Source organism: Nannospalax galili, unplaced genomic scaffold (assembly GCF_000622305.1).
Source record: "Nannospalax galili isolate Female #2095 unplaced genomic scaffold, S.galili_v1.0 scaffold109, whole genome shotgun sequence".
Taxonomy (NCBI): domain Eukaryota; kingdom Metazoa; phylum Chordata; class Mammalia; order Rodentia; family Spalacidae; genus Nannospalax; species Nannospalax galili.
The window spans coordinates 2,554,048-2,563,713 of record NW_008360315.1 but is presented as its reverse complement, the minus strand read 5'-3'; the positions used below and the strand labels follow the sequence as shown (position 1 = coordinate 2,563,713).

The following is a 9,666-nucleotide window of genomic DNA, read 5'->3' as shown; positions in this document are numbered from 1 at the left end:
TCTTAAATAATTTTAAATCAATCAAAAATGTTTAAATGAAAAGAGTGTGCATGCTATGTAATGTTTGGCTAAATGAAGTCACGGTTAGGCATTTATTCTACATTATGATAAAGAACATAAAGTGACATCAATAGTCACCACCAGAAGATCTTCCCAGTTCTTGGCATGGACTAAGTCAGTCTCACCTCAACCCTGGGGTAGAAAACTCTGGCAAAGCAGTACATAAAACCCCAAGAGGAATATGAGGGTATGGCCTGTTCTTGCCTAAACAAGGTCAAGTGACTGGAGTCTTAAAAGTTCTCACCAGAAAGCAAAGCAGAGCCTCTACCCTACATAGCTGAGGAATGCTTACTTTCCACTGTGAATTACACATAAATGGCCTTAAAAATACCCGTGTTCGTGCAAACATCCAATGTCAGTTGCATTGAAAAAGAATTTTTCTGTATGAAACTGTGTATTTTAATAATGAAATGGAGATCTTTTTAAAGGTTAAAACATCATTTAATTTATGTCTTATAGGGTTTATACTGAGCACAATATTGTATAACTGTAATAATTCAACTGTAAACCTAAAAAAAGAAAAATCAGAATACCTAAGAACTAATATTCTTCACAATACATTTGGGAAATAATTTTGTACATAAATATATACATATATATATATAAAATCCCAGAAGGTATATATGTATGTGTGTGTATTGTGTAGCCATAGGTAAATGGGACCAAAGCTAGAAGGGCAGAGAAATTTGAATGATGGCATTGCTTTTATTGGAACCAACCGTATTTTCAAATATATCTACAGTAGATAGGAATAATCTAAAGAAGTTTTCAAAGACAAAATGGCAAATCACTTTTAAACATCCCAATGACTCTTTGGTGGAATGTTTTAGCTGCAGTATAGAAAGTCTCTGAGTTTAAGGAATTCTGCCAATACCAAAGTATATTAGTCTACATGGATCCAAATTTTCAATGAGACATACGGCATTGAAGTCTAGAATTCAGACTATATGTGTGTATGTATGTGTGCATATGTATATATGTATAGATGTGTTCACATGTGTGTATATACATATGTGTATGTGTAAATGTGTGTAGGTATGTATATATGTGTGTAGATATGTATATATGTGTGCCTATGTGTGTGCATATATATGTATGTGTGTGCACATGTGTGTATATATATATGTGAATGTGTGTGTGTGTGTGTGTGTGTGTGTGTGTGTCTGTGTGTGTGTGTGGTCTTTCCTGATGGATGGCATAATCTCTTGGAGCACTGGTTCCTTCTGGGTGCTGACCTCATCGTCTATAGCTTTCTGGTCAGCATACGTGCAGTCCTGAGGCATCTCCAGGTTCTTCTTTAAACTTTTCACCAGATAATTATATTCAGCTGCATGTAATATTTGTTGATCCAGTCTTCTGGAAGGTTTCTGGCTTTTTTCATCTCTTAATAAGAATAAGAAATTTTAGGAACTCAATATCATCATCCAGCTACCACAGGAAAGCCCAGGCATCCCAAATCATGCATGCCAACCAGATTTTCATGCCACACACATCCATATTATGACTTTAGTCTCCTATCCCTAATATACCTACACTTCAGCCTCTGGAACATTTGAGTCCTGGAGATAATTCCACTGTGAATGCATTTCTTTTTCTGTGATGTTCCTATCTGTATTAGTTACATTTCTATTGCTGTGATAAAATACCATGACAAAAGGAATTTATAGAAGGAAAGGTTTATTTGGCTTTATGGTTCAGGGGTTAGAATCCATAATGGTGGGGAAGGTGTGGCAGCAGAGGTGGCTAGATCAGAAAGCCAAGAGATCACATCTACAAGCAGGCACCAGAAGTAGAGAGAGACTGGAAATCTGGCAAGGCTTAAGACCTCTCAAAGCCCATACCCAGTGATCTGCTACCTCCAGAAAGGCTGAACCCCCTAAAACCTACCAAAATAGCAGCACAAACTGGGAACTAAAAGTCCAAATTCTTGGCACCTATGGGGGCATTCTCGTTCAAACCATCATATTCCACTCCCTAACCCCCATAGGCTTATGAACATATAAAAGGCAAAATGCATTTAGTCCAACACCAAAAGTTGCCATAGTCTCTAATGGTCTCAACACTATTCAAAATTCCAGAGTCCAAACTCTTTTCTGGGACTCAAGGCAAACTCTTAACTATAAGCCCCCGTAAAATCAAAAGATAAATCATATATTCCCAACACACAATGGAACCCAGTACACATTCCCATTCCAAAAAGGAGGAATGGGGGCGTAGTGAGGAAATACTGGACCAAAACAAGACTGAAACCCAATAGAGAAAACAACAAATCCAAATACAATCATGTCCAACTTCTGGAACTTTACTTCCGAAGAGTTTAGATGACTCAGCCCCTCCAGCTTTGCTGTGAGCAACATCCATCTCTCTCTTGAGCTGGTACCACTCTCTGTTTGCAGCTGTACTTGGCAAATGTCTCAAAGTTCTAGCATCTCTACCATCTTGGGGTTTCCATTGCCAACCAGCCTTCACCTTCAAAGTGTCACACAATGGCCTGTCAGGGCCTCTTGGACTGTCAAGGCCTTCTTTATTCAGGCCCTGCTTCAGGCTGTACAGGCTGCCTGGTCTCTGTGATTCTCTGAAACTGTGGAGGAATAACTGATGGCTCCTTCATTCTTGTGGGGGGGGTTATGCTTTTAAAGCCAGTATCACATGAACAACACTACCAAGTTTAGCTGCCAGCCTGTGATGAATCCTGGCTTAGGAATGGGGGCGTAGTGAGGAAATACTGGACCAAAACAAGACTGAAACCCAACAGAGAAAACAACAAATCCAAATCCAATCATGTCCAACTTCTGGAACTTTATTTCCGAAGAGTTTAGATGACTCAGCCCCTCCAGCTTTGCTATGAGCAACATCCATCTCTCTCTTGAGCTGGTACCACTCTCTGTTTACAGCTGTACTTTGCAAATGTCTCAAAGTTCTAGCATCTCTACCATCTTGGGGTTTACATTGCCAATCAGCCTTCACCTTCAAAGTGTCACACAATGGCCTGTCAGGGCCCCTTGGACTGTCAAGGCCTTCTTTATTCAGGCCCTGCTTCAGGCTGTACAGGCTGCCTGGTCTCTGTGATTCTCTGAAACTGTGGAGGAATAACTGATGGCTCCTTCATTCTTGTGTGGGCAGGTTATGCTTTTCAAGCCAGTAAGTATCACATGCCAAGTTAAGCTGCCAGCCTTCAATGAACCCTGGCTTTTTTCATCCATATTAGCAGCTTTTCTATGCTGTGTTCTCTAGGAGCAGAAAACACCTCCACCATTTTCCTTTCACAAATTGGAGGCTTAGCTGGGTGTGGTCTTTTCCTGAAGATACTATTTTCATTGTTTAACTGCAAATCTAATGACTCTAATCTCCTTATCAAAGAGAGTCCTCTCCTTCAGCACATGCCTTGGCTCCAACATCAATCTTCCTAGTGCTCTTTTTTAATCCAAACTGTACATTCTGCATGTCTTTCTGCCTGACTTGCTCCTTTTTATTGTATATCTCTATGATATTTACCATTCATAACCATGCCACTGATTCATTGTTAGGCTGTCTTGAAATTTCCTCCACCAAAGAAATTAGTCCATTGCTTTTCACCTTTGCCTAAGGCAGTTCTTAGGCTGTGTGCAGACAACAGCCAGATTCTTTGTCAAAACAGCCACGTGGTTGTTTAAGTCCTTATTTCCAAAGTAATCTGCTTTGCTCTCAGCCCTAATTTCTTCTGGGCAGCTAATAGAATGACCTGTTAAACTCTGCCTATAGCATTCAATCGTTTTCCTAAGTCTTCTACATTTCCTCTCTAAACCTACATGGTCAGGTTCTTCACTACAACACCCTACTCTTTTGGTACCAACTTTCATATTGGTTACTCAGTTTTCTTTAAGGGCGTGGTGCTAGATAGATTAACCAGGCTGCAGAGGATGGACATTGCAGGGCACTGGGGAACATAAATTAGATTCAATAAGCCTTTTAAATAAACCAATAGTAATGGAGGATATAAAGTTGGGGGGTAGTAGGGTGGGTTGTGGATGGAGGACAGAGGGTGACTATGATCAAAATATATTGCCATTGCATGAAATTCTCAGAGAATCAATAAAAAGATATTTTAAAAATCTCTGGAACAGGGGCTGGAGAGATGATTCAGTGGTTAAGAGCACTGATTACTCTTGCAGAGGACCTGGGTTCAATTCCCAGCACCCACATTGCAGCTAACAACCATCTGTAACTCCAGTTTCAGGAGAATCCAATGCCTTCTTCTGACCTCCACAGGCACAACACAGGTGCACTTACATATATGCAGGAAATACACTAATACACATAAAATTAAAATACTAAATAAAATATTCTTTTTAAATTCTCTGGACCAATTTTCATCCACTAAGCTATGGAATGCAAAAGGGAAATACACTTCCTTTGCAAAGAGACTTAGAATTTAGGGGGAAAATTAAGATTTAGTGTCCCTTATCTACACTTCTTGAGACAGATTTTTATTTGGGGGATTGTGGACTATTGACCTATACATAATAAGGTACTTTGATATGAGACCCAAGTCTAAACATTTATGTTTTATATGTACTACCTTCCACACATAGCCTGAAGGCCATTTCATATAGTATTTTAAAAAATTTTATACATGAAACAAGATTTATCCTGTGAAATTTTCCCTTATAGTGTGAGTACCCCAAAGTTTCAGATTTTAGATCATTTTGGATATTAGATTTTGAGATAATGCCTCCTCAATATGCATATACCAAAGAAAAATCAGACATACAATATAACTGATCTTCTACTAAACAAGTAGGACACACAAGAGAAAGCATGTTAAGCTGAGGAAGCAGCACAAGAGTCAGAGAGCAGATGACAAAAACCAGGAGAGCAACAAAGGGAAAAGGTTGTGAAAGAAGAGGACCGAGTGCCGTGAGGACAGCCATGACTGTGGCAAGAGGGGAATAAAGGAAACGAGACTGAAAGGTGAAAACAAAGACCAAAGCTTGTTGGCAGACGAGCAATAGCAAGGACTTAGATTTCATCAGTGAAGGAAGAAAGGAGAATGTGGTTTCTGGCACAGTGGTGCACGCTTTAGTCCCAGCACTCAGAGGCAGAGGCAGGTAGATCTCTGTGAGTTTGAAGCACCCAGTCTATGTAGTGAGTTCCAGGGCAGTCAGGGCTACCTAGTGAGGCCCTTTCTAAGGTTTTTTTTTTTTTATTTTTATGGAGAATATTGAGACTGGGGTGATTTTACAAATGTAAGTTTATTAAAAAGCATTAGCTAGATTGGAAAATGGTGAACTCGGAGGATCTCAACTCCATAAAGACCTCTTCAATTATCCGGAGAAGACTACTGCATTTCCAACCCAGGCAGCAATTAAAGAGAGAGAGGACCACGGGAAGGAAACAATTTGGCCCTAGAGTTGGTAGAATTACACACTGAGAGTAAAGAAGAGGAATCACAACAGCAGAGTCCTTCCAAGAGTCAAACTGGCATTGCAGTCCAATCCCAAGCTCATACTGTGAGTCACTAACGTATTATGTCATGAGCCAAAACAAAGTGCATGAGCCTTCTGTGGGATGAGTCCACACCTGTGTCACAGATGTGCTTATTTCTCCAGATGATTACATCAAGTTCTGCAATCTACACAGACTCTTGGAACCTGGACTTGCTTCTAGCAATCACAAATGAAACTGATCTATGCAGCTAAGGAACACATGATGCTGGTCACTTACCTTCCCCCATTTCTCTCAGATTTGAAAAAAAAAAATTCAAGCAATAATTAGAACTTCTTTATCAAGCATAGGCAATGTTTTCTGCTAGGACGTTGGAGAGTGTGCTAACCCTGAGGTGACCAATTTGTTCAGTGAAATACTTACATTATCTTTTGTTTCTCCAAGGATTTTCCAACTTTCCGAAGTTTGGCAGCCATTTCGTGGGCTTCTTTGTCAGCTTTGGGAGGCCTTTTTTCCTCCTCCTTGTCTATCAGGAATTTACAAGCTTCTAAAGCACACCCTTCTACATCATGTAATCTGAATCTGAAAACAAATGAATGTCTTGAAAATATCATAAATAAAAGTCAGTATTTCTATCAACCTTGACTGTGATAGTTGCTTTTCCCACAGCTGTAAACAAACGTCTGATAAGAAGCAACTTAAGGGATGGAGTAGGGGAAAGGCATGGCAGCAGGAACATGGGTGGTTAGTCTCATTATAACCACAGTCAGGAAGCAGAGAGCAAACAGGAAGTAACAATGGTTATAACCTTAAACACAACCCACTTTCTTCAGCAAGACTCCACCTCCTAAATGTTCCACAACCTTCCAAAACAGGACTGTCCAAACACAGAAGCCTAAGCAGAACATTTCGCATTCAGACTATAGCAATGACATATACCTGTGGGCTTTTCTTAAGCCCACCTTTAAGAATTCTATTCTGTAGTATATTAGTGCTCTAGATTCCCATATTACCAATTAACTACCTTGCAGTGAACTTTAATTAAGTTTCCCTACCAAGACCTTTTCCCTGTAACACTGCAATGTAAACTCATGAAAAATCTTCATATGATAGACACGCTACAGGCAAAAGTAAAATACTGGATTTTCTCTGTTTATAAACAGGACACAACTATCTCTACCTTTGCCAAACTCTCCTAAAAGATGAATAAAAAAAGTTTTTACCATCCTCAAAAACTGTTCTTTTGGCAAGAAAGAGGCAAAACTTCTCATCTCCAACAATTGGTAACATGATTACTTCTTTCTAGAAACCATAAAACCGCATGTGTTGTGGCCTTTACAAAGTGGAGAAATGTCTCCAAGATCTGGAGCCTTGGGGCCTTGGGGCTTGACCTGGCTCAGGTTGTAACCATTTAGACTCTCAGATCTGAGCAACTAATCAAATGGCTGCAGATCAAATTCTCCTGTGAAGACTAAGTACAATGTCACCGAAAGAAGGAAAAGCAAGCAAGCCTTAAGTTTATGTCACATGAATGCCACAATGTCAGGAATGTGAGACTTTCCACAGGACTGCTAGGAAAAACTCACACACGTTTCATCTCAGCACTGCAACTTGTTACTGAAACACTACATCTGAAGTAGCTGCTAAGTTTCATCACTGCACTAACCATATAGCATATTAGAGCAAACCACAGGTTGGAGACATATAATAAGGTTTTTAAGTTTAAAATATGAGACAAAAGTTTTTCTTTTAAAAAAATCTTTATAACACTAGTATTAAAAAGAAGTGTGACGCCGGGCCTAGTGGCACAGGCTTATCTATAATCCCAGCTAGTAGGGAAGCTGAGGCAGGAGGATCAGAAGTTGAAGTCTAGCCTAATTTACAGAATGAGTTCAAAGCCAGCCTGAGCACCTTGGTGAGATCCTATCACAAAGCAAAGAGTAAAAGAGGATGGGGCTCTACTTAGTGGTGAAGCACTTTGCTCTACTTAGTGGTAGAGAACTTTCCTGGCATGTGTGCCACTCTGGGGTCATCCCCTGTGCCAAAACAAAAATGAAAACATAAATAGAGCAAGGTTGATCAGTGAAAAATAAACAAATTGGCACACTGGTGAAACAAGGATTTAGAAAGTGACAGTCTATGCTAAATGAAATCCATCAGACAAATAATAAGAAACATTTATATTATTGTTACTATTGTCAGATGCAATTGTAAGCTCCTTGAGTAAAATAATACATTTGTTATAACAACCCCATGAAGAAGTTATTATACCTATTATACCAACCCCTGTGCCAACTTTATTATACCTGTGTTACAGACGAAAAATGGAGAAATATTGGGCTGGGGGAATAGCGCAGCCGTCAAAGGCTGAGGCTAACAACAAAGCATTGAAAATGGAGATATAAAGAGATGAAGGGACCTATCAAAGAACACGCAAAACTTGTATGTAGCAGAGTGTGCCTCCTAACCCAATCTGCCTAACTGCAACACTGCTGTCTTTTATTACACAAGTTACTAAGCTGAGAGCACATCATGTTTTATTAAATACTGCCATTTCCATCATCACTTGGCAATAACCTTGCCTCTTCAGTCTCTCTGAAACAGAAGCATAGAAGCTACTCTTCGTTCAGTTCAGTATTAAGTATTCAATTCTAACTGAGTCACTGGATCAACACTTCTTATGAAGGATCCCATGCCACCCACAGTTCAGTCTAGATTAATGTGAATGCTTCTCATCTGTTGAGCAGTTAAATTTAAATACCCAGCAGACAAGTCAGAAGGGGCTAGAGGGAAACTTTTGCCTCCCCTATGTTTGGATGCGTACGTGAATAATGAGCAATTACATTCTGATCTCTATATTGCAGTTAAGCTTTCAGAAATAGCTTGGAGACAGACAATGGTTCTTTTTTCTTTTTCCTTTCTTTTTTTTTTAAGAGAGTGGTCTTGCTTCTAACATCCATGGTTGTGCTTGAAGCGGAAGTGGATAAGCTGCATGGTACAGAATTTTTTTCTCTTGTCCCAAATACAAAAGGAACAATTTTATTGAAAACTCCAAAATTTTCAAACAGGACCTTACACTCACCTATCATCATTATTCTTAATATATAATACCAGTTATGGTTCATAAATATACTGTGTACATGTGAACAAGTGTCATCAAATTGTAACACCCGAGCAAAACTCTGTGGATTTATGTATATGAAGGGTCCATGGCTTGAGTGTACTTTGAAATTATTTACAGCAAGCAAACTTTCTGTTCTTGTCATAAATTACATTATCAAGGTTACTCTAGAATATAGTATTACGCACTAATGAAATTATTCTGTGGTATCATTTTATCAAAACTGGATCTATTAAATTATTATGTTCAATTTTAAGTTATTGTATTCAATAACATGAAATTTGGCAACAAATTAGTGGCTCTAGATCATAGTTCCCATCACAAAAAATTAAAAAGACTAAAATATCCTACCAATAAATATTGCAACATATTCTAAGAAACTTAAATTTCTGTAGTATACTTGGATGTACTCATACATGTCAATTGGTGTTGAAAAGAACCAACATCTGTGTTGAAAATTAATAAGAACCAAAATAGTAATAATAGTTTATTTTAAAGTAATATCAAAATTAAGGAAGAAAATAATTTGTAATAGTACACTAAAGATATTTATTAAGGATTTAGGTAGAACTGGCCATAGTGGTAGCAATCCTATAATCCCAGCACTGAGGAGGTTAAAAAAGGAAGGTCAGCCTGGGCTACATATCAAGACCCTACCTCAGACAGCAATAAAAATGAAATTGAACAAGAAAGTTGTATGTTTTTGAATAAGCTATATGCATTTGAATAATGAATGAGAGGCAGAAATAATAACAAATAAAGTCTGTATTACTTTCCATACCTTAAAGGAATGGGTATAGCACAAATTACATTTTGGAATTAAGTAACTTGGCCTGGAGAGGTGGTTCAGTGGTTATGAGCAATGGACGCTTTCGCAGAGGACCTGGGTTTGAATCCCAGAACCTACATGGTGGCAATACACTCATACATATAAAATAAAATTTTTTTAAATTAAATAACTTACACCTTTGACTTATCTTCACATAGGCAGAACTGGTAAAAGAAAGGAGCCATGGGCTCCTCCCAAGCCCATGTGACCCCTGAGGAACAGATCCTCAAAC

General features: G+C 38.7%; 1 protein-coding gene across 4 annotated transcripts in view; it reads right to left on the bottom strand.

Annotated features, from left to right (window-relative positions):
* The window catches only part of LOC103727156 (probable ATP-dependent RNA helicase DDX60), a 129,472-nt gene that overhangs the window by 24,672 nt on the left and 95,134 nt on the right, over positions 1-9,666 (bottom strand). For all 4 annotated transcript variants that reach the window (XM_029559554.1, XM_029559555.1, XM_029559556.1 and 1 more), the window contains 2 exons: positions 5,908-6,066; positions 1,296-1,443 (listed from right to left, as the gene is read on the bottom strand). In XM_029559554.1, coding sequence (XP_029415414.1) covers positions 1,296-1,443; positions 5,908-6,066 — 307 coding nt within the window. The remainder of the gene's footprint in view (positions 1-1,295; positions 1,444-5,907; positions 6,067-9,666) is intronic.